The following is a 25,265-nucleotide window of genomic DNA, read 5'->3' on the forward strand; positions in this document are numbered from 1 at the left end:
CATGGCCGGGGCCATCGCCTCCCGCATGAGCTTCAGCTCGCTCAAGAGGAAGCAGCCCAAGACGTTCACGGTGCGGATCGTCACCATGGATGCCGAGATGGAGTTCAACTGCGAGGTACCCGGCCCGGGGGACCGGGGCGGCCCGGGAGGCTGCTGGCCCTCCTCCCCGGGGCATAGGTTGGAGACCCGCAGAGCGGAAGGGGCCTTCGGGGCCCAGGCCCAGCAGTGCCAGTGAAGCTGTGTTCCTTCTCCCTCGTTTTTCCCGGTTATTAGATGTCCGTCCTTCCCGGTGGTTGTCGCGCTCATTCATTGTTTATTGGGATAGGCTGGAAGAAGCTTCCGTGGTGGCGAATTCTCGTGTTTTAGCAGTAGGTGGACTTGATCAGGCGTTCTTGGTGTTAGAAAGTTTCATCTCGTTCTTTGCAAAGTTTATACTTGTTTCGCTTTACCCCAAAGCGGATATCTGTGTGTATATATATTTATTATTTTTTTTCTGGAAGAAACTTGGAGTGAAGGAGGCGGCGCCTTACACCTCCTTTTCCATCATGATTCGTTAAATACTTTTTCTTTTTTTGGCTTGTTGGTTGGGGATCTAACCCCAGGGCCTTTGTGCATGCTAGGGCAAGTGCTTAACCAAGAATCTACCATCCTTGCCTGGATACTTTACTAAAAGCTAGACATGCATGTATTTAACCCATAACCAGACTCTTAAAGAGGTAGATAGATACCCGGGACTCTGTCAAATGTTTATTTGGTCTGGTTTCTTGGGTAGCTACTTCTAAAATGCTTGCAATCTCCAGGGATAAGCCTCTTTTTTTGTGTGTGTGAGCTAATGAGCTGACTGCAGCTGGCTGGCTTTAGGTAGCTTGAGATTGCTTACTTTGGAGGTTTGTCACCTAAAAGAGGAAAGCTTGTTGAGAGGTCTAGACCTTTTCAGCTACACCCCTCACAATCTGGAGGAGGGGGAGAGGGAGTGAAGGTTAAATTGATGCTTATGGCTAGGCATGGTGGCTCAAGCCTGTACTACTCCGGAGGCTGAGATCTGGAGGATCGTGGTTCAAAGCCAACCCCAGGCTTAAAAAAATCCATGAAACGCCATCTTTGTTGAACAACAAAATGGAGGTGTGGCTCAAGTGGTAGAGTGCCACGGATGAGCAAGCCAACAGAAGGAGAGTGAGGCCCTGAGTTGAAGGCGTGGTATCAGGAAAAACAAAAGTGGATCACCAATGGCTAATGATTTAATCAGCCATGCTCATGTCCTAAAATCGCCAAAGGAAGCCCCTGCTTCAGCTAGCTGAACCTATCTAGTTTCCTGCTGAGGTCATAAAAGTTCTTTTTTTTTTTTTTTTTTTTTGCCATTCCTGGGCTTGAGCTCAGGGCCTGAGCACTGTCCTTGGACTTTCTCAAGGCTAGAGTTCTACCACTTAAGCCTCAGCACCACTTCCTGCTTTTTTCTATATGTGTGGTACCAAGGAATCGAACCCGGGTCTTCGTGCATGCTAGGCAAGCACTTTAACCACTAGGCCAAACTCCCAGCCCCAGTCATAGAAGTGCTTTACCCCCACCCCCATGTATGTCACTAAGCTTTTCATCTGTGGACCTGATAATAAATAGGTAAGCAGGTGATTCCTTGACCTCTATAAGGTTCTCTAGCAAATTAACTGAACTCGAAGGTGTAGGCGGGAACCACATTTTGTAGCTAGTTGATCAGAAGCTCAGCTTTTTTTTGTTTTTGTTTTTGTTTTCTCTTGGTTGGTTTTTGTGAAGACTTGTTCTGCTTGGGAAGCGTGTGTGTGTGTGTGTGTGTGTGTGTGTGTGTGTGTGTGTGTGTGTGTGTGTGTGTGTGTGTGTGTGTGTGTGTGTGTGTGTGTGTGTGTGTGTGTGTGTGTGTGTGTGTGTGTAGAGTGCAGGGGAGGGGAGACTGAGCTCTGACCTGTGGGCTCTGCCACTGTGTCTAGGTGGAGTGTGTGAAAAACTTGGGCTGGTGTCTACTTGCAGAAAATTGATGGATTGGTTGCTTCTTGGTGAAACTTTTTGGGTCAGGCATGCACCATCATGCCCAGCCCAACTCAAGTAAGCTCAGCTCTTCTTACAAAAATGTAAAAAGGTCTGTTTGTCCTTCCTTTCTTCCTTGCTTATTCATGCCATTCTGGGGTTTCAACTCTGGGCCTGGGCCCTGTCGCTGAACTTGTTTTGTTCTACCACTTGAACCACAGTGCTACTTCACATTTTTAATTTTTTGTAGTTTAATGGCGCTGACTTTTCTGCTAGCTTTGAACCTGAATCCTCAGATCTTAGTCTCTCGAGTAGCTTGGATTACAGGTATGAACCACTGATGCCTGACTTTATTTATTTAGCTGGTCCTGGGGCTTGAACTCTGGGCCTGGGTGCTGTCCCTGAACTTCTCTTTGCTTAAGACAAGCATTGTACCACTTGAGACACAGTGCTACTTCTTACTTTTTTGAATAGTTAATTGGAGTCTTAAGGAGTTTTCTGCCCAGGCTGGCTTGGAACCTGGTACCCAGCTTGCATGCTTGTTTATTTATTGCCAGTTATGGGGCTTGAACTCAGGGCCTGGGTGCTGTCCCTGAGCTTTTTTGTTTTTCTTGCTCAAGGCTAGCACTCTACCACTTGAGCCACAGCACCACTTCCAGCTTTCTCTGTTTATGTACAGAGGAATTGAACCCAGGGCTTCATGCATGATAGGCAAGCACTCTACCACTGAGCCACATTCCCAGCCCTTATTTCTTTATTTTTAAACCCAACTATTTATACCCTTTGGGAATGGTTCTAAGAGCAAACACCAAATGAAGACTTACCTTTTAAAGAAATCTATAAAACTTGATAAGAAGGACTAGAGACAATGGAATTTGAATCCCTCCTTCCTTTTCCATTCTCAGATCTATGAGATAGAGAATCCACTCAGCTGCTGCACCCTGAAACACAGGGCCCCCTCCTGGCCCCTGCCCCTCCTCACCCAGCTCTTCATCAGATGACTTTGCTCCCAGGGAGGACAAGGGACAGGATGCCAGTTTTGCTCACGTTTTACTAAGGCTAAGTGGTGTGTGAGTACCTACCTACCTGTCCCACGGGGCTTCCTTCTTCCATGCAGACCCTGCTTTGAAACAGAACATAACTTAAGCCCCAACCACTTTTTCTCCAGTCCCTGCTTTTGACATAGTAGTTTTACTGCAGGACAGGCAAGGTGTAAAACCCCAGGCTCGTGTGGCCCCTTTCCAGTGCTCAGTCCTGGAGTGGCGCTGTCACTCTTACAGAGCAGCTTGCCTTCATGCCTCATCTGTAGCACTGTGGCTCAGAGGTTTTGCCTGAGAAGTCATCTTGAAGGAGCTCCAGGATGGGGGTGTAGCTCAGTGGTAGAACACATACAGGTGTCCTGGGTTTAAGTGTGTGTGTGAGCGAGAGGGACACAGGGAGAGGTGGGGAGGGAGAGAGAATATCATGGGGCTTGAACTCAGGGCCTGGGTGCTGTCTTTGAACTCTTTTTTTTTTTTTGCTCAAGGCCTGTACTGTACTACTTTAAGCCCCATCACTTGCTTGTGGTGTTGGAGTGATTGATTGGAGATAAGAGTCTCACCAGGACTTTTCTGCCTGGGTTGGCTTCAAACGGTGATCCACAGATCTCAGCCTCCAGAGTAGCTAGGATTACAGTGGGAGCCACTGGTGTCTGGCCTTCTGGATTCAAGGTCCTCTAAACCAGCACAAATCCTAAGGAAGCAACTTCATCTGCCACATGGTGTGGAGAAGGTCATGCTGAGAGCACTCCAGAGCAGTAGATCTTAGTGAGAGAGCTCCAGGTTAATGGAGGTGGTATAGCCTTGACCGCAGGTCTTCCAGTTGCTAAGACATGATGGAGAAGCCAGACAGGTGGGAGCAGTCGTGCTGGGATCAGAAGTGTAGAAATGAAGAGCTCGCAAACACTTGTCTTCAAACAGCCACCATTTGATAGCATAGTTTGTGGAACAAGTTATGCCTCTGGGCACTGTTGAAAATAATAGAGCCATAAGCCACAATTCGTTGAGTTTAACAATTGAATGTGGTTGTGGGAAGAGTAGGGAGCTCCTGAAGCCACTGTCATCCCTCGGGGACTGGACATGCAGACTTACAGTCAACAGCTCCCCTCCCCCTCCCTTTCTCCCTTCCTTCCCTTCCCTTGCCTTGCCTTGCCTTGCCTTTCCTGTTCTCTTTCCCCTTCTCCTCTCCTTCTTTCCCCTCCCCTCCCTTTCTTTGAAGACTTGTATTCATTTTTGAAATATTCAATAGATTTCAATCGTGAAGACATCTGAGTGTCTAAATGACTAAACCCAGACTATTTTGTAGGGGGTGTGTGTGTTTTATCTTTTTTTTTTGTGGGTCATGGGGCTTGAACTCTGGGCCTGGGTGATCGATGTCTCTGAGCTCTTTAGCTCAAGGCTCCTGTCCTACCCCTGAGCCACAGCCCCACTTGTCTGTCTTGACTTTTTCTCTTTTTTGTCTGTTGTGGGTCTTGAACTCTGGGTCTAGGCATAGTGCCTAAGCTCTTCAACTCAGGGCTACTGCTCTACCTCTTGAGCCACAGTGCCACTCCTGGTTTTCTGGTGGTTAATTGTAGGTAAGAGTCTCATGGACTTAAGTGCCTTTTAAGTGCCCAGGGTGGCTTTGAACCCTGATCCTCAGACTCAGCCTCCTGAGTAGCTAGGATTACAGGCGTGAGCCACTCTTCCAGCTGTCTTGGCTTTTTCTGCTTAAGGCTGGTACTGTCCCACCTGAGCCACACTGCCACCTCCCGCTTTTTTGCTGGTTACTTGGAGATAAAAGTGTGGCAGACTTTTTGGCCCAAGCTAGCTTCTCATTACTAATTTAATCTCTTCACTTGCTATCAGTCTCCTTGAGTCAATTTTATCTGTTTCATTGACCTTATGTATTTTCATCAATTGCCATTTTACTTTTTCTGTTTCATATCTTTTTAAAATTTTATTCTGGGGTGATGTGTAGGGGTACAGTTACATTCATCAGGTAGTGGTACATTACTTCTTGAACACTGATACCCCTTCCCATGTTTTTCTCCCACTTTCCCTCTTCCCATATACCTTTATTTTTTTCTGCTAGTCTTAAGGCTTGATTTCAGGGCTTGAGCACTGTCCCTGAGCTTCTTTTGCTCAAGGCTAGTACTCTACCACTTTTGGCTTTTTCTGTGTATGTGGTATTGAGGAATCCAACCCAGGGGTTCATGCATGTGAGGCAAGCACTCTACCATTAAGCCATATTCCTAGTCCTCTGTTTCATATTGTTTAAAAGTACTTTATTTACTTGTTTATTTTGTGTCTGGTCCTGGGTCTTGAACTCAAGGCCTGGGCACAGTCACTGAGCTTTTGTGCTCAAGGCCAGTGCTCTACTACTTAAGCCCCATCTCCACTTCAGCTTTTTTTTTTAGTGGTTAATTCGAGGTAAGAATCTTGCCCTGACTGGCTTTGGCACTGTGATCCTTATATCTCAAGTTGCCTGCATAGCTAGGATTACTGGTATGAGCCACTGGTGGCTCACTTTTTGTTATTCTATTTCTCCTTTACTCCTTGCTCATACTTTTTTTTTTTCCCCTTCCATTCCTGGGGCTTGAACTCAGGGCCTGAGCACTGACCTTGGGCTTTTTTTTTCTCTCAAGGCTAGTGATCTGCCACTTGAGCCACAGCACCACTTCCAGCTTTTTTTTTTTTTTTTCTATGTATGTGGTACTGAGGAATCGAACCCAGGTCTTATGCATGCTAGGCAAGTACTCTACCACTACGCCAAACTCCCAGCCCCCCCTTGCTCATAATTTTTTTTTTTTTGCCAGTCTGGGCTTGAGCTCAGGGCCTGAGCACTGTCCTTGGACTTCTCAAGGCTAGCACTCTACCACTTGAGCCTCAGCACCACTTCTAGCTTTTCTCTATGTGTGTGGTACCAAGGAATCAAAGCTGGGTCTTTGTGCATGCCAGGCAAGCACTCTACCACTAGGCCAAACTCCCAGCCCCCCCTTGCTCATACTTTAAGTGAGGTTTTTTTTTTTGTTGTTTGTTGGAAGCACAGAGGTGTTTGGGTTTTTTTTTGGTCAGGGGGCTTGAACTCTGGGCTTGGGTGCTGTCCCTGAGCTCTTTTTGCTCAAGGCTAGTGCTCTACCACTTTGAGCCACAGCACCACTTCTGGTTTTCTGGTAGTGAATTAGAGATGTTTTTAATTTTAGGGACTTTATCTTACTAGTCAGATATTTTGCCATTTGAACCATATCCTTCTTCCCTCTTCCCTCTGTCCTTTTTCTATCATTATTTTCCTGAGTAAGTTCTTGGTTTTTATCTGGTCCAGCCTGGATTGAGATTCTATTATTTATATTTATGTATAATTTTGGATGACAGGTGACTACCAGAGTACTAAACTTATTTATTTATTTTTATTTAATGTATACATTTGCCAGATAGAAGGTGCATTACTTCTCACGTTTTTGTCCCCATTTCCCTCCCCCCCTCAACTTTTATTTTCTTGATTGGCCGTGGGGCTTGAGCTCTGCGCCTGGGTGCTGTCCCTAAGCTCTTCAGTTCAAGGCTAACACTCTATCACTTTGAGCCACAGCATCACTTCCTGTTTTCTGGTGGCTAATTGGTGATAAGATAAGCCTGTTCCTTGGTTGGCTTTGAACTGGGACCCTCAGATCTCAGTCTGCTCAGTAGCTAGAATTACCAGAGTGAGCCACCGGTGCCCGGTTAGTGCCTAGCCTTTTATTGGTTGAGAAAAGTCTCATGAACTTTCTTTTTTTTCGGGGAGAGGGGGGAGTCATGGGGCTTGAACTTGGCCTGGGCGCTGTCCCTGAGCTCTTCAGATCAAGGCTACCGCCCTACCCTTGAGCAAGCCAAAGCCTGGGCTGGCTTTGAACTTTGATCCTCAGATCTCAGCCTCCTGAGTAGCTAGGATTACAGATGTGAGCCACCATGTCCGGCTTCATGGACTTTTTGCACTGACCTCATACCACAGTCCTCTTGCTCTTGCCTCCCTAGTAGCTAGAATTACAGCATGAGCAATTGTGCCCCGCAAGTACATATTTTTGTTGTTGTTGTTGGTTGTGGGGCTTGAACTCAGCGCCTGGGTGCTGTCCCTGAACTTTTTCACTCAAGTCTAGCTCTCTACCACTTTGTGAGGCACAGTGCCACTTCTGGTTTTCTGTTGGTTAATTAAATAGTCTCATGGACTTTGCTAGCCTGGCTGGCTTTGACCTATGAGCCTCAGATTTCAGCCTCCTGAGTAGCTAGGATTATAGGTGTGAGCCACTGATGCCTGGTGATATCTTTAAATTGTTCTTTCACTATATTTAGATTTCTTTTTAAGTAGTTCCTCCAGCACTTACCATGTAATCCCAACTTTCCAGAATCAGCCTTAGATTTATCTTATTTTAGTGTTAGTGATATATAGAAATATTACTCTCATATATTTCTATTCTTTGTGGATTATTACTGTGCTTATTATATCTATTAAACTTACATATCTAATAATTCATTGTTATGGCTATCACTTTACCATGAATGGTAATTTCTGCAGCTCATTACAGCTTTGCTCCCACCCTTCCTTTTTTGTGCTGTTATGAACAATTTTATTATACATATACTACATTTTTCTTCCTCTCCCCCTTTTCTCTCCCCCTTCCTTCTTCACTCCACATGTGCCAGTACTAGGGTAAATTCAGGGCCTCTAGATCACAGCTTTACCATTTGAGTCATGCCTCCATTCCTAACTTTTTGAAGGTTAACTGGAGATAATCTTTTGAATTTGTCTGCCTTGGTTGGCTCCCATCTCAGCTTCCAGAGTAGCCAGGATTATAGGTGTGAGTCACTGGTGCCTGCTGTGCTGATGACAGTTTTTGTTGGGAAGTGGATACATTAGATAATATATTGTGGTAACTGATGGAATAGGCCAGTATTCCCAGCCTCTTGGGAGTTAGGCAGGATCATTGCAAGTTTGAAGCCAGCTCAGGAAATAGACCCTATGTGTTGCATATGGAAAAATAAAGCCAAAAACAGTTGGGAGAAGAGTTCAAGATAGCGTAAGTAGTAGAGTTCTTATGTAGTATGTACAGGCCTTGGGTCCAACATGCAGTACTACAAAACAGTTGTGAAGTTAACTTTACCTGGTAATGTTACCAAAGCCAAAAAAGAACATCACAAATAAATCTATAGACCTGCATCTCTTATGAATGTGATAGCAGTGTCCTCAATAGAATATTAACAAACCAAACCCAGCCACATAAAAATATTTAATACCAGATAAAAGTAGAATTTATTCTAGGAATACAAGATTGGTTTAACATCTGAAAATTCAGTTAATATGAATAAGTACCATAGTATCAATAGACTAAAAATGGAAGTCATAATCATCTCAAAAGAAGCATAAAAAAGCATTTGACAGAAGCTAACATGCTTTTTCATGACAGTAACACCCATAAACTAGCAATAAAAGGGATTTTTTTTCTTGTTCTGCTACTTGGGATTTGAACTCAGTGTGTGTTTGTTCATGGCTAGTACTTTACCACTTGAGTCACACCTCCAATGTAGCATTTTGCTAGATAATTGGAGTTGTCTTTTAGACTTTTCTTCCCAGATTGCCTTTGAACTGCAGTCATCTGGATCTCAGCCTTCTGAGTAGCTAGAATTACAGGCCCAGCAGAAGAGAACTTTAATCTGCTAAAGAGCTAAGTAAAAAGCCCACAGCTGCTGGGCATGGTGGCTCACGCCTATAGTCCTAGCTACTCAGGAGGTTGGGATCTGAGGTTCAAGGTTCAAAGCCAGCCTGGGCACAAAAGGACTGAGACTCTTTATCTCCAGTTAATCTCTAGAAAACAGGAAGTGAGGTTTGGCTCAAGGGTAGGACAGTATCCTTGGGCTGAAGAGCTCAAGGATAGTGCCCAGGTCCAGGGGTAGTATAGTAGCATTGAGCTGAAGAGCTCAGGGACAGTGCCCAGGCCGAGTTCAAGCACCATGACCCACCCACCCCCCAAAAAAGAAATCCACAGCTGAAAGTGGCCTGTGGCTCAAGTAGTAGAGCTCTAGTCTTGAGCTGAAGAGTTCAGAAACAGCACTGAGCCCCAGATTCAAGCCTCATTACTGACCCCCCCCAAAAAAATCAAATATTCAGTGATGAAAGACTATTTACTACCTACCTTAGACATGCAATAAATTTTTTTTTCTTTTTTTCTTTTTTTTGCCAGTCCTGGGCTTGAGCTCAGGGCCTGAGCACTGTCTTTGGACAGCACCACTTCTGGCTTTTTTCTATGCATGTGGTACTGAGGAATTGAACCTGGTCTTCGTGCATGGTAGGCAAGCACTCTACCACTAGGCCAAACTCCCAGCCCTTAAATTTTTTTTTCTTTGTTATTGTTTTGTGTTTGAGATTTTTATATGCATGTTTGATAATAGGGATTTGAACTCAGGGCTTACTAGGTAAGCATTCTACTACTTGCACAATACATTCAACTCTTCTAGCTTTCGCCATCACCTGCCCCCTAACCCTTAAAGACAATTTCTCATATTCCATTGTTAATGCTTGTACAGTATTTTGAAGATAGTCACCCTTTTGTTTGACCCCCTGCCTCTGGCCAGTACTCTTCCTCACAACAGATTTTATTTTATTGTGATTTTCCCCCCAATGTTTCTAGCTTATATTATATTGAGGGGCCTCACGTGGCATATATTAGAATTACTCAGATTGATTTCGTGTGTTTCCCTCTTTCCTGGTGCCTGGTCCCATCTGTTGTTAAATAGCTTTTCATATGCCATGTATTTCAATATTATTTGTTCTCCCATCATTCTCTTTTCCTGTTTCCACTTATCTATTTGTCTTTCTGTCTGTCCCTGAGCTGCTAACCTAGCCCAGGATTTTTTTGCACTTTTTTGTTGTTTATGGTTGAGGGGCTTGAACTTGGGGCCTACCCATTGCTGCTGAGCTTTTTTTTTTTTTTTTTCTTTTGAGCCATAGATGGTTGTTAATTGAAAATAAAGAGACACACCTTTCTGAGCAGGTTGGCTTCAAACTTCCATCCTCAGAACTCAGCCTCCTGAGTAGCGAGGCTTACAAGTATGAACCACCAGTGGCCTTCTTGCCACTTTATTGAGCAACATTCTGAAGGTTTTAGCCAGGCCAGTTAGGCAAGGAAACACACTCAAAGCTATTCATATTGGACAGGGAGAAATCAAACTGTCTTTTTACAAATGATATAGTCTTATAGATAGACCCTGAGGAGTCCACTAAAAATGATTACAACTAACTAGTTTGGCAGGGTTGCAGGCTGTGAGTTTAGTATACAAAAATCAGTTATAATTCTACACACTTGGCAGTGAGTAAGCTAAAATTGAAATGAAAGAAATTCCATTTATAATAACATCAAACAGTATAAAGTGCTCAACATTAGAATAACTGCCTAGCATGTGTAAAAGACCCTAGATTTGATCTTGACAGCAACACACACACACACACACACACACACACACACACACACACACACGTTTAGTTTAAAATAATTCAAAGTAATTTTAACAAACGAAGAACACAATTGCTATGTGCCAGTGGCTCATGCCTGTAATCCTAGCTACCTAGCAGGCTAAGATCCAAGGATTAAGGGTCAAAGTCAGCCCAAGCAGGAAAAGTCTGAGAGATTCTTATCTCCAGTTAACCACTGGAAAACCCCAAGTGGCGCTTTGGCTCAAAGTGCTAGAGCACTGGCCTTGAGCTGAAGAGCTCAGGGACAGTGCCCAGGCCGAGTTCGAGACCCAAGACTGGGAGGGGAAAAAAGCCAGAAGTGGAGCTGTGGCTCATGTGTAGAGCACTAGCCTTGAGCAAAAAAGCCCAGGGACAGTGCCTAGGCCCCCAAGTGGAAGCCCCAGTACCAGCACACACAAAAAGAAGTATAAAATTTATAGTATGAAAGCTATGAAACATTTTAAAAAGAATTTAATATCTAGGGGAAGGAAATGGGGACCAAGACATGAGAAAGGGTATCAATGTATGTGAAGTAATGCACCTTCCATCTGGCGAATGTAATGTAACCCTTCTATTAATTACAATAAAAATATATGAAATAAAAAGAATTTAATATCTAAAGTAGGAAATATCTTATTCAAGTTATGACCTAATGAAGTTGTTGGTATTCTGAAAATTGATTCATACATTGTGTCTGTGAGAGCCCCAGCCTCCTCACGACAGAGATCGATACACTGATTCTAAAATTCACATGGAATTTCAAGGAACCTAGAATAGCTAAAAACAATCTTGAAACAGCAAAGCAGAGGGCCGGGAGTTTGGCCTAGTGGTAGAGTGCTTGCCTGGCATGCACAAAGACCCAGGTTCAATTCCTCGGTACCACATACATAGAAAAAAGCTGGAAATGGTAATGAGGCTCAAGTGGTAGAGCTCTAGCCTTGAGAAAGTCCAAGGACAGTGTTCAGGCCCTAAGTTCAAGCCCCAGTACTGGCAAAAAAATAAAAAAATGAACAGCAAAGCAGAACTCCCACTTCCAAATTTCAAAATTCACTACAACACAACGATAATTGAGAGAGTGTGATATTGGCTTAAAGCTAGACAATGGTCAGCTGGTTTTGTTGTTGCTTTCTAGTTGTTTTGTTTTCCCTTTTTGACTATGGGGGATTGAGTTCAGGGTCTTATGCTCATTTGTATGACCCCATGCTTTGGTGAACTTTTTTGCTGTTGTTGTTCAGTTGTGATGTTACAACTCAGCCTGGGCCCTGTCCCTGAGCTCTTTGGCTCTATGCTAGCACGCTACGACTTGGAGCCACAGCTTGGAGCCACAGCACTACTCCCGGTTTTCTGGTAATTAATTGGTGATAAGAGTCTCTCTCATAGGCTTTCCTACCTGGACTGGCTTTAAACCAAGATCCTCACATCTCAGCCTCCTGTGTAGCTAGGATTACAGACATGAGCCACCAGTGCCTGGCTCCCTCCTACTTTTTATGAACAAGGATGCCAAGATCACTTAATGTTCGGGTACATAATCTACAAATGATACTGAGACAGTAGGATAGCCATCTGCAAAGAGATGAAATTAAACCCTTTGATCCTATATAAACAATTCAGAGTAGATCAAAGCCCTGAATGTGTGAGATAGAACAATAAAACTCCTGGAAGGATGAGGGGGTGAGGGAGACAATAAATATTTATGTCCTTAGATTTGACACTGGGTTTTTAGATATGGCATCAAAAGAATGAGAAACAAGAACAAAAACAAATGGTAAAGAATTATTCACAGCTGAAAACCTTTTACTTGGGGCTGATGGCTCATACTTGTAATCCTAGCTACTCATGAGGCTGAGATATGCAAGTTCAAGTTGAAGTTCAAGTCCAGTGTAGGAAGAAAATTTGTTGGACTCTATCTCCAATTAACCAGCAAAAAGCCAGACTTGAGATGTGGGTCAAATGGTAGAGCACCACTCTTAAGTAAACAAGCTAAAGATCCTGAGTTCTAGCCCAAGTATTCCTCCCCTCAAAAAAAGGGAAACTTGTTTGTTTTTAAGGGCGATAATTAAGGAAGAGTAAAATGTAATAAGCCATTTTAACAAGTAAGAATTCTTGTGTGTGTGTGTGTTAATTAGGATTGAACACAGGGCTTTTACTCTCCTTTGGCTTTTTTTTTTTTTTTTTGCCAGTCCTGGGCTTGAGCTCAGGGCCTGAGCACTGTCTTTGGACTTTCTCAAGGCTAGAGCTCTACCACTTGAGCCTCAGCACCACTTCCGGCTTTTTTCTATGTATGTGGTACCGAGGAATCGAACCCGGGTCTTCATGCATGCTAGGCAAGCACTTTAACCACTAGGCCAAACTCCCGGCCCCTCCTTTGGCTTTTTTTGCTTAAGGGTGGTACTCTACTCCTTGAACCTAACCTCTCCTCCTGGCTTTTTGCTGGTTACTTGGAGACAAGGAAGGGCCTCTGGGATGTTTTTTTTGTTTTGTTTTGTTTTGTTTTTTTTGGTTCAGGCTGGCTTTAAACTTCAGTTCTCAAATCTCAGTCTCCGGAGTAGCTAGAATTACAGATGTTGAGAGCCTTTAAAAAAGAAAATTGGTTATAGGGCTTAAACTCAGGGCCTGTGCCCTATCCCTGAGCTCTTTTGCTCAGGGCTAGCACTCTACTACTTTGAGCCATAGCACCACTCCTGGTTTTCTGGTGATTAATTGGAAATTAGAGTCTCAGGGGCTTTCCTGCCTGGGCTGGCTTTGAACCATGATCCTCAGATCTCAAACTCCTGAGTAACTAGGATTACAGTTATGAGCCATGAACTCTGTCTACAGGCTCTTTTTGCTCAAAGCTATCGCTACCACTTTGGGCCATAGTACCATTTCTGATTTTCTGGAGATAGGAATCTCATGGACTTTCTTGCCCTAGTTGGCTTTGAACCATAAAATTATTAGGTCTTAACCTCCTAGTAGCTAGGGTTATAGGCATGAGCTACCACCAGCACCTGGCTTTTTTTGTTTGTTTCTAACACAGGCATGCATAGATACAGATCTAGATAGATATAGATATACTCTGTGTGTCTGGGTGTGGGTGTGGGTGTGTGGGGGTGCATGCAGATAGATAGATCTCTAGGGGCCCTTGACTCCAGTAAAATGTATGAAAAGATGCTCTATGTACGGGAAACCCACAATGAGTCAGCCACCAAGATTCCTCATTCCTGGAATCAAAAGATCATTTAGCATTGGCCAGATGTAGAGAAGCAGCCACTTGGGGAAACAGGCTGGCGGGTCCTCGGTTAAACACACAGTTACCAGTTCCACTCATAGATACCTACCCAAGAGAAATGGAAACGTGTACAGAGAAACTTGTCTTAGACATTACCACCTGAAGAACGATCCCAGAAATGTGATATGGCAATATAATGGAATATTATTAGAGACAGACTGTAGATCTGTGGCTGGGGAAAGTAGGTAGAGGCAAAGCAGTAATAGTTAAAGTAACAAGAAACTTGGAGCTTTCTTTTTGAGGCACTGAAAAATGTTCTCTGTGCTGAAACTGTAGTTCAGAGGTAGAGGGAATGTTTAGCATGCTTATGGTACTGGGTTCAATACCCAGCCCTGCAAAATAAATAGGTATTCTCAAATTGACTTTAGGAATGGTTGGACAGCTTTGTGAGTATGCTAAAAATACTGAATTGTATAAATAGATATATAAATAGATTTTTTTTCTTGCTTTTTTTGAGACAAGATTTTGCCTCAGGATGGCCTTGAACTTGTGATCCTCCTTTGCCCCAGCCTGCACCAAGTATGTGAATTATGTTTAAATGAAACTGCTTTAAAAAAGCAACCTTTGATAGGCTGGGAGTTTGGCCTAGTGGTAGAGTGCTTGCCTAGCATGCACGAAAACCCGGGTTCGATTCCTCAGTACCACATATATAGAAAAAAGCCAGAAGTGGTGGTGAGGCTCAAGTGGTAGAGCTCTAGCCTTGAGAAAGTCCAAAGACAGTGCTCAGGCCCTGAGCTCAAGCCCAGGACTGTCAAAAAAAAAAAAAAAGCAACCTTAGATAAAATGTAAATACTGAGTGTTTACTATGTTCTAATAAAACTTTATAGATACAGCAATTTGAATTTTCACAAGTGATAAGTGATGTTTTAAAACCTATTTTTGTCATGCTGTGGTAGCTCACGCCTGTAATCCTAGCTACTCAGGAGGCTGAGATCTGAGGATCAAGGTTTAAAGCCAGCCTGGGCACAAAAGGACCCGAGGCTCTTTTTTTTTCTTTTTGCCAGTCCTGGGCCTGAGCTCAGGGCTTGAGCTCAGTGCCTGAGCGCTGCTGTTCTTGGACTTTCTCAAGGCTAGAGCTCTACCACTTGAGCCTCAGCACCACTTCCAGCTTTTTTCTATGTATGTGGTACCGAGGAATTGAACCCAGGTCTTCGTGCATGCTAGGCAAGCAATCTACCACTAGGCCAAACTCCCGGACCCAAAATAAAAGGATTTTGTATGACACTTCTTCAAATATAATTGTGCTAAGAAAACCACCTCTTCTCTTCCCTTATTTCCTTCTCTTTCTTGCGTCTTTCCCTTCCTTCTCCATCCTTATTTTTTTTTTTTTTTGCCAGTCCTGGGCTTGAGCTCAGGGCCTGAGCACTGTCCTTAGACTTTCTCAAGTTTAGAGCTCTACCACTTCAGCCTCATCACTACTTCCAGCTTTTTTTCTATGTATGTGGTGCCGAGAAATTGAACCCAGGCCTTCGTGCATGCTAGGCAAGCACTCCACCACTAGGCCAAACTCCCAGCCCCGTCTCCATCCTTTTCTTTCCCTCCCTTTCTCCCTCCTTTTTCCCCTCCCTGGAAATGATGCTATGGCTCAAGTGGTAGAGATCTATCATTGAGAAAGGCCAAGGACAGCACTCAGGCTCTGAGTTCAAGCCCCAGAACTGGCAAAAAAAAAAAAAAAGAAAAAAAAAAGGTAAAAGAAAAGAAAGCACCTGGGCTTTGAAGCAAGACAGATCTAGGCTTCAATTCCAGCTCAGCTACTTTTGGTTTCTGGACCTCAGCTTTCACATCATAAAATGGGACTAATAGTACTGAACCGGCAGAGAGTTGTAAAGATTTGCTTCATGCTTAGTGCCTGAAAGAGTGAAAGTAACTCAAGCTGAGGCTTGGGTCACCTTGAATACTATCCTGTTGTGCTTTTTGTCAAGTTATCACATCTCTCTGAAACTTAGATTCCGTGGGAAACGGTTGGAATATTCTGTTCAAGAAATAGTAGTTTGATTTATGACAAAAGAGAGAGAATGCATAGGTGATGAGTCTGTTTCCTGTAGTATGTTGACGGGGCAGGGTGCTGATTCCAGAGAGATGGTCCTTTTGGAACTCTTGGCTGTATTAAGGTCAAATATCGATGGCTTTGCAGGAGCCAGTGGTCGTTAGCCTATGAGTCATGTTACTTTATGGTAATCAGCTCAGACCTTCTGCTGCAGAGATGGGGGAAAACATCTTTCTTGCACTACTTGCTGCATTGCACCATTGGCTTGATGCTCTGGAAGATTTTTCCACTTGAAAGATTTGCTATTTGTCATTTTGAGAAAGTGGATGCTGAATGTAATTTGCCAGGAGGCTAAACGGTTATGTTATTTCTTATCTAGACTGGAATTTTACTCTAATAATTCAATCTATCGGTAAGAAGAGCCAAATATGAAAGATTTTTCAAAGTTGACTTGTAGGAAATTTTAATACCATTTTACATTGAGAATTGTCTCTACTCTTAATTGGCACCCTGGTGATTTCATCTTGTGGGTCAAATGCCAAATGCCAACCTCAGTCATTCCTATGGACAAGTGGACATAGGCTGCTCTTCATGAAAGGAGCCTTTCAGAGTGGAAATGGACAAGTCCCATAGGCTGGCTGGTGGATGGCATGCATGGGTGCCACTTCCCGAAACACAGACAGGTGAACGTTAAGCATGAGAATGCTGGTGAAGAGGCTTGAAGAAGGAAGTTGGGTGGGTGCTGGCTAAAACTGCTGAACCACCTGGTGTACCATCTAGCAGTGATAAAGACTATTTTGTGGAAATGGAGACCTTCACAGGTTAAGGAGCCTGTGTAAGGCCTCAGTAGTGAAGCTACTGTGTATCCTTTTCTTTGTTTGCTTTATGTGATTAGGCTTGAAGGCAGGGCCTCCAACAGTCTCCCTGAGCTTCTATGTTCAAGGCTAGCACTCTACCATTTGCCACAGCTCACTCCTAGCTTTTTTTTTGGGGGGGGTAGTTTATTGGTGATAAAACTCACAGACGTTTTCCTGGGCTGGCTTGGAACAAGGATCCTCAGAGCTTAGCCACAGTCTATTCTGAAAGAGAAGGAAGGGGTGGTGGTAGTGGTGGTAGTAATGAGAGAGTAGGTGAACTCATCATTTACAGTCACATTCACTCAAAGGGTTCCTATATGATGGTGGACCATAGATGTATAATGGAGCTGGAAAATTTCTTCTGCCTAGTATATATTTTTAAATTACCTCTTTCCTATGAAGGGAAGTCTGGAGCTACAAACAGTTACCACTGTGTTACAGTTGCCTAAGTTACTATAGTGTATTCAGTACATTCATTGTAGTAACATACTGTGGACGGGTAGTGTATCCTCAGAGCCACAGGTTTGCTATGTGGAATAGAGTAGGTATGTAGCTAGTGTTTGGGAATGGTCTGGGAGTTGCAGAATGATCCATTGTTTAGAAAGGGTCTGTCTGGCTAATTTGTGAACAGCCAATAGGGCCTACAATGGCTTCCTTGACTCTCACAATGGAACTTTCAAGGAGGTTGGGGAAGTCTTAGCTTTCTAGCTTCATAATCATCATCAGGAACCTTGAGGCACACAGCCTAGCAGGTGTGGGCATGATCCATGGGTTTGGAGTGTCGGTTCTTGGCACTGCCTCTGAAGAGTTGGGCAACTTTACAGAAATCCCTTGACCTTTTTCCTCATCTATAAAATGGGGTTTGTGCTCATTCCCCCATAGGCTTGTTATGGAGATTAAAATGGAGTTGTTATCGGTAAAACAATTAGCCAGCACAAGGCAAGTGGCCTATAAAGGTTGTTATGGAGAAAGAAGGATGCACAGAGCCCCTGGTCATTCCTCATACCTATGAGGCCTGCATTCTTGTGTACTGTAAGTACATCCCTGTCGACTTCCTCACACACTCTTGCTCTGAGCGGTCATCCTGATTCTTCCTTCTCAAGTTCTGTGCACACTGCCATACCTTTGTATAGCTTGCTTCCTGTGCCTTAAATGTACTACTCACTCGTCACCTGGTAGAGGTACCCACTCTCTTCCTGGGCTCTGTTCTATGCTTTCTTAGGCTTTGTGGTCAAGGTCACACAGCTGCTAAGGAATGAACCATGGTATCTGTTGCTCTCTTTACCATGCTGTGTCACCCAAATAGCAAGCTCCAAGTAGAAGAAGAGCGGAAAGGTGATAAGTTTTTTGTTGTTGTTGTTATTTTTGCCAGTCTTGGACCTTGAACTCTGGGCCTGAGCACTGTCCCTGAACTCCTTTTTGCTCAAGGCTAGCACCCTACTACTTGAGCTACAGCACCACTTTTGGCATTTTCTGTGATTAATCGGAGATAAGAGTCTCATGAACTTTCCTGGCTGGGCTGGCTTTGAACTGAGATCCTCAGGTCTCAGCCTGGTGAGTAGCTGGGATTACAGGCATGTGCCACCAGTGCCCAGCTTGGTTATAAACTTATTTTGGAGAGAATGTATTTGATAAACAGGAAAAAAAGTGGAAAGAAGAGACTTTTCAAAGGACTCCCTAACAGACAGCTATTTGTATGTGACATTATTTTATTTATTGCACTTGGTGTAAGATACCATCTTAAAACCATTTTGTGGACTTGCCAGAGGGCCTAAATTTTGCTGGGTAATGACATGACTAACAACCCCTGCTACATTGTTTTGGTGTCTAGTTTGTCTTTTTGAATCCCTGGGACATTTTCTAGAAGTGGAGCCTTTACAATTGCCCAGAATCTGTTTGAAACTTTTTGCCTTTGGCCTAAAATGAAGCTTGCTTTTCAAGAGATAAGTATTTTCTTGTTGCATACTCGACATGCTTTACGGTTGGAATCATCTTTCCTGTATTCATCCAGTGTCCTGATAGCACATTCTGTGTGTCCACAAAGATGGCAGTTGGCTGATATCTCTCTTCTGAGACCTGCTCGAGCATCTGTTCACAGCACATTGTTTCATATTTTTTAACTCCCTCTGTGTCCCTTGGTTCACTTAGGAGCAGCCCATATCTAAAGCATTGGCGCATATTTCTGAATAGTGAGGGGAAATGTGCCAGCTTTCCTAGGTGCTCCTGGTCTAGTTGGAAGAAACAAGACACCATGAAAACAAAATAGAAAGGTACATGCAGATAGCTAGCTAGAGAGAGAGATGGAGTGTGCTGCTGTGGAAAGAAGTCACCATGCAGTGGCCTGAGCAGAAGCAGTGGGTGCAAATCCTGTGGTTTTGGGAGGTATATGTGTTTGAGCTGGTAGTTGAATGTTGGGGCCCTGAGAAGCCCAAGTTAAGAAGCTTGTATTTATGTCAGTTATAGTAGAGAGCTCAGAGGATTTTACTAGGAACATGATAAGGTAGTCAGCATGCACCACCTACATGGATCTTGAGCATATCATTTCCCCTCCTCCCATTTCTCCATCTGGAAAAACAAGAAGAAAAACCTCCCTATCAAAGGTTTTCAGCTTCAACATTGTATCTTAGGTGACTAAAGCAGAGGAAGTTTTCTCTCCTTCCCTTCCCTCTCTTCTTTATCTCCCTCCCTCCCTCCCTCCTTTCCTTCTGTCTGCATACAGGCCTTGCCTTGCCTGCCTGCCTACCTGCCTGCCAACCATTTTCCTTTTCTTTGCCCTCTATTCCCCCCCCCCTTTTTTTTTTTTTGCCAGTCCTGGGGCTTAAACTGGGCCTGGGCACTGTCCCAGAGCTTCTTTTGCTTCTTTTGCTCAAGGCTAGTGCTCTATCACTTGTGCCACAGCAGCACTTCAGGCTTTTTCTGTGTATGTGATACTGAGCAATCAAACCCAGGGCTTCATGCATGCTAGGCAAGCACTCTACCATTAAGCCATGTTCCAGCCCCTCTCCCTTGCCTTTTTTTTTGGGCAGGTTGTGGGCTTGAACTCTGCCTGGGAACTGTTCCTGAGCTCTTCTAAGGAAGGCTACTGCTCTACTACTCAGCCACAGCACCACTTCCGGTTTTCATATGATTAATTGGAGATCAGAGTCTCATGGGCTTTCTCTCATTCCCCAGGCTGGCTTTGAGCCACGATCCTCAGATCTCAGCCTTCTGAGTAGCTAGGATTACAGGCGTGAGCCACTGGTGCCTGGTGATAGCAGGATTCTTTTCCATAGCTAGTCTATTCTTTTGTCCCCAATATATGAATTTAACATTGTTCATATTTCTTTATTTTTTGATGCTAGTTTTGCATTGCTGTCCAAAAACATTTTGGGTGGCTGCCTTATTTTAAATTTCAGTTAAAACATTTGAGGTTTAAAGCATGTAAACTGGGTTTTCTCAGAGCTACTAATCTTTTTAGCCAGCTGGTGATGAGGCTTTTTAGGTTTGTTACATGATGAAATGTTCTATCTTCTTGTCTAGCTTTCATCTCATTTACATTCTAAATCCATGTTTTCTGACTTTTTTTTTGTAGAATAAAAATGCATCTGACATTTTTAGTAAACTAGTGCAGACTTCAAGGGAAAGAGCTTCACTGGTTTAATCATGGCCTTAACACTTCAGGTGCTGTCCCTGTTGGAGTCACTGTGGCACCACTAGGTGGCGTCAGAGTACCTCGTTTCCAAATCCAAAGACAGTGGTCTTTTTTCCTCTCAGATCTTTTACTATTCCCTGTTGTGTTTCTTGGCCAAATTTGGCCTCGCTTTGTCATTTCACAGAAACTCTCTGTCAGTTAGGTTGCTGTGGCTTTCCCATTAACCTCACTAACCTGAGTTTCCTATTTGCAGGCATTTTAATAGTTGGATTTTCTAGTAAAACTTAAAACAAGCCCAGATTTGTTACTAAACTTATCTGAACTGATCTGTGGTTTTGGATTCCCCAACAGTACATTTACCTGCTATCCTCCACTTGTTCATTTTTGAAATTAAGTCAGTCTCATAGTGCTTTTTTAAAAAAAGTCTTCGGGGCCAGGAATTTGGCCTAGTGGTAGAGTGCTTGCCTCGCATGCATGAAGACCTGGGTTCGATTCCTCAGTACCACATACATAGAAAAAAGCCGGAAGTGGTGCTGAGGCTCAAGTGGTAGAGTTCTAGCCTTGAGAAAATCCAAGGACAGTGCTCAGGCCCTGAGCTCAAGCCCAGGACTGGCCAAAAAAAAAAAAAAAGTCTTCAGTCCACAGATGTTCTCATGTAGCTGTAGACTTTTTTTTTTTTTTTTTAAGACCAATCCTAATGTGTCAAGCTAGAAACTGACTCAGAATGCTTAAAATTTCTTTGCAGGGCCAGGAGTATGGCCTAGAGGTAAAGTGCCCTGGGTTTGATTCCTCAGTAGAAAAATCCAGAAGTGGTGCTGTGCCTCAAGTGGCAGACTGCTAGCCTAAATAAAAGTGCTAAAGGACAGTGCCCAGGCCTGAATTCAAGCCCTAGGACTGGCAAAAGAAAAAAAAAATTCTTTGCAGGTTGGAACCTGGTATTGCAAGGACTGAATCTTTTTCTTTCTTTCTTTCTTTCTTTTTGTGCTGAGAGCTCTTTCATTTTGAGAGGGTTTTTTTTTTTTTTTTTTTTGGTGGGTTATGGGGCTTGAACTGGCCTGGGTGTTATCCTTGAGCTCTTCAGCTCAAGGCTATCACCCTACCTTTGAGCCAAGCCCCACTTGTTGTTTTCTAGAGGTTAACTGGAAATAAGAGTCTCAGGTCCTTTTGTGCCTGGGCTGGCTTTGAACCTTGATCCTCACATCTCAGCCCCCTGAGTAGCTAGGATCACAGGTGTGAGCCACCGCGCCCAGCTTCTCTATAGAATTTTTATTTTCTGTATTTCAAACTCTTGAATCATTGATAATTGCTGATTATCACCAGTATGCTATTTGCTAAAAACTCATACTTTTCAGCAGCGTTATAATTACCGTTTTTTGTTACATTAGGGAGTTGATTATTATAGAGTCAAATCTTGATTGTTAGGGGTAAGGAACATGATAGCAGACCCCCCCAAATAAGAAAGAATGTAGAAACCACACATAATAAAGTATTAAAGTATCATTTCATCCCTAAAATGATTTTGAGATACAAAATGATGTCAAAGGAGTAACAGAAATTTATTACAGGGATTTTAAAAAAGAAAAAAAAAAGCCCTGTGCAGTTTATACAAATCTTCTCAAGCTCATGGACTCAGAGGGGGGTATTAATTTTGAAAGACCACTTGATGATTGCATAAACTGAGCCCAAAGAGGTTAAGTGATTTGCTCAACACAGCAGGCTGGGGTGTTTTATAGCTGTTTGACGGCCCTTGATTGATCTCATGTTGTGAGCTACATTCCACTGTTAGAGATTGTCTTCTCTGTTGTGGAGGCAGTTGTCTTGCTGTTACATGTTATAGCACAATAATTGTATTGTGTCTCTTTGCTTTGTCATCTGTCAGCTGATTTTGAAACAAGTACATCTTCTTTAATCATCGCATCGTTGGATCTGAGGGTTACACGGGGCACAGGTTTATAGATGAAGTTGCTGAGGCTTATTTGAACAATATGGTTTGCTTAAGACATAGGCTTGTGTATGATGGGGAAGGGAATCCAGGTTTCAGATCTTTCCTTGAGTTCACTGACGGTCTCATAACCTTTCTCCATTTGCACAGGGAAGATTCCTCTTAAAACACATCACTGATTTTTTTTTTTTGTACCAATTCTGGGTTGAACTCAGGACCTGAGCACTGTCCTTGGGTTTTTTCAAGGCTAGAGCTCTACCACTTGTGCCACAGCACCGCTTCTGGCCTTTTCTGGGTATATGGTACTGAGGAATTGAACCCAGGGCTTCATGCAAGCTAGGCAGGCATTCTACCATTAGGTCACATTCCCGGGCCTGATTTTGTTTGGAAAGATTAAGACTTAGCAGAGTTTAAAAACCTCCATTTTGTGACTTCCTAAGGTGCTGTGATTTGTTTCCTCCCACTCTCTTCTTTGTCCTGTGGAAATTTTTCTCCTTTAGTTCTTTGAGAGTTAGATTCCTTTGCCAAGGCATTTTTTTTTTTTTTTTTTTGCCAGTCCTGGGCTTGAGCTCAGGGCCTGAGCACTGTCCTTGGACTTTCTCAAGGATAGAGCTCTACCACTTGAGCCTCAGCACCACTTCCGACTTTTTTCTATGTATGTGGTACCGAGGAATCGAACCCGGGTCTTCATGCATGCTAGGCAAGCACTTTAACCACTAGGCCAAACTCCTGGCCCCAATGCCAAGGCATTTTTAAAGAGAGAGGGAATCAGTATGTGTCACCAAAGGGGGAAAATATATATACCTTAAGGCCTACTTGCGCAATTAGAATTTTAATAAGAAGAGTCATAAATTCTAGCTTCATTGCTATCATTACTGAGAAGTCTGTTCTGCTCAGAAGCCTCATCTAGCCATCATCATCATCATCATCATTATCATCAACATCACTAACCAACCACAAGCATTTGTAGGGTGTGCTCAGATTATATAGCCTTATGTGGATGCTAGGAGGCTGTGTGTGTGTGTGTGTGTGTGTGTGTGTGTGTGTGTGTGTGTGTGTGTACGTGTACGTGTACGTGTGTACGTCCATGTCCTTGCCTTCAAGGAGTTTGTGATCTGCAAAGACAGCTTCCTCCTTTTCCACTTATGTCAAATGTAGAATGGGTCCCGTGTGCTGTTGTGGGGGGTGGGAGTGGGGCAAAGGACCGTAATGAGATGAACGAATGGATCTTTGAGAGTTCTGGTTGGAAGCAGTAAATGGAAGCAGTACCTTTGCTGAGTTGGCAGCGCATAGGCTGGGCTATATAATGAGGCAGGGTAATTGGTTGAAGGAGGGTAGAAGCAATTGGTGGAGAGCCTTGAAACCAATCATTTAAATAGATTGGGCATAATAATGGAGATGATTAGAGTACTGAAAGAAGAAAATTAATTGCCATCGTTGATTATGACAGAAAGTGACAGGGCAGGACACTGGAACTGGTTTTCTTGGTTGTTTTTATTTTTTTTTTCTTCTTTTGCAAAGAGGAGATTTTAGGTTTGGATCTCACCCAGCTTTTGATGAAGGATAAAGATTTAGGATTGGCAGAGCAGAGGAACAAATACGTATGTGTGTGTGTGTGTATGTGTGTGTTTCTTTCTCTAATTTTGTTTCTATTTGGAGGATCCCTTTTTCCTTCCCATTGAAAAGTAATGCCTGTGTAGGAGTGGTGTATTCTATAATCGCAAAAGGAAACAGCAGGCTGGTTCCCCCCACTCCCCTCCCCCTTTTTTTCAGTTTAAATTTATGAGATGGAAGTGCCTACTTTTATGCTGTGGTGATTCTCTATCCCAGTTCAGAGAGTATGGGCATGCACTGGTATTACTATACTTTTTTTTTTTTTTGCCAGTCCTGAGCTTGAGCTCAGGGTCTGAGCACTGTCCTTGGACTTTCTCAAGGCTAGAGCTCTACCACTTGAGCCTCAGCACCACTTCTGGCTTTTTTCTATGTATGTGGTACCGAGGAATCAAACCCTGGTCTTTGTGCTTGCTAGGCAAGCACTCTACCACTAGGCCAAACTCCTGGCCATATTACTACACTTTTTAAACCTTCTTTGGTTGGTTAATTAAAATAGATTTTAGTGGCATTTCATTATTCACTCGCTGCACAGCAGAATCTTTTTTTTTTTTTTTTTCCGCCAGTTGTGGGCTTGAGCTCAGGGTCTGAGCACTGTCCTTGGACTTTCTCAAGGCTAAAGCTCTACCCAATTGAGCCTCAGCACCACTTCTGGCTTTTTTCCTATGTATGTGGTACTGAGGAATTGAACCCGGGTCTTCATGTATGCTAGGCAAGCACTCTACCACTCCCAGCCCCAGAATCTTTTTTTTTTTTTTTTTTTTAAATACCTTCTTGGGGAGGTTGTTGCTGGGGATCAAATACACTAGACAGGTGCCCTCCTACCGAGCCACGTCCTCAACCCTAGGACCGTTTCTATTGTGTCGATATTCTAAGTCAAAGCATTTGGCTTCTATTGTTTTCCCCAAGCACAATAAAAGGTGTATTCAGATACAGATCATCACATGAACACCTTAAATTCTCAGGTCTTCTATAAATCTATTCTCACAGGCCAGCTTGCACTACACAAGTCACATAGGGATAAACATGGAGTGGGGAAGTCACAGCCACCCTTAATTTTTCCCTTTCTGAAATAATGGCAAATATGGGCAAACTCCCTGAGCCCGGGGAGGCTCAGTTCCTTCTGGTGTGGGAGGGGACTAACCTTTTGACAGTTTTTATGGCAAATGTTAGGGCAGCTTGTGAGCTAATTAGAAGAAACTCTGATAAGTGAATGCCAGATTCGCCAGATTCACCAGTTCTCTTTTCATTCTCTGGAATGGATAGGCAGGCAAATAGCATTGCTTGTATGGCTGATAATAGAGGCATTCCACTCCCCCATCAGATTGCTTTGCTATGCCAGTATTGCTTCTTTCTTAGATTTTTCTGCATTGAGTTATCTGTAAAGCCCAAATTTCTCTGGTGGTTCTAATTCTTAAGCATTTTGCATCCAGTAGCCAGATTGCTTTCACTTTGTTTGCCAGTGTTGTCCTTGGCTT

The 25,265-nt window shown here is 43.4% G+C and overlaps 1 protein-coding gene across 5 annotated transcripts in view; it reads left to right on the forward strand.

Annotated features, from left to right (window-relative positions):
- Nf2 (NF2, moesin-ezrin-radixin like (MERLIN) tumor suppressor) overlaps positions 1-25,265 on the forward strand; it is a 90,218-nt gene continuing 64,953 nt past the window's right edge. For all 5 annotated transcript variants that reach the window (XM_090320433.1, XM_090320432.1, XM_090320430.1 and 2 more), the window contains exon 1: positions 1-115. In XM_090320433.1, the coding sequence (XP_090176559.1) occupies positions 2-115 (114 nt within the window). In that variant the 5' untranslated portion in view covers position 1. The remainder of the gene's footprint in view (positions 116-25,265) is intronic.

Source organism: Megascapheus bottae, chromosome 28 (genome assembly GCF_031878675.1).
Source record: "Megascapheus bottae isolate mThoBot1 chromosome 28, mThoBot2.hap1, whole genome shotgun sequence".
NCBI lineage: Eukaryota > Metazoa > Chordata > Mammalia > Rodentia > Geomyidae > Megascapheus > Megascapheus bottae.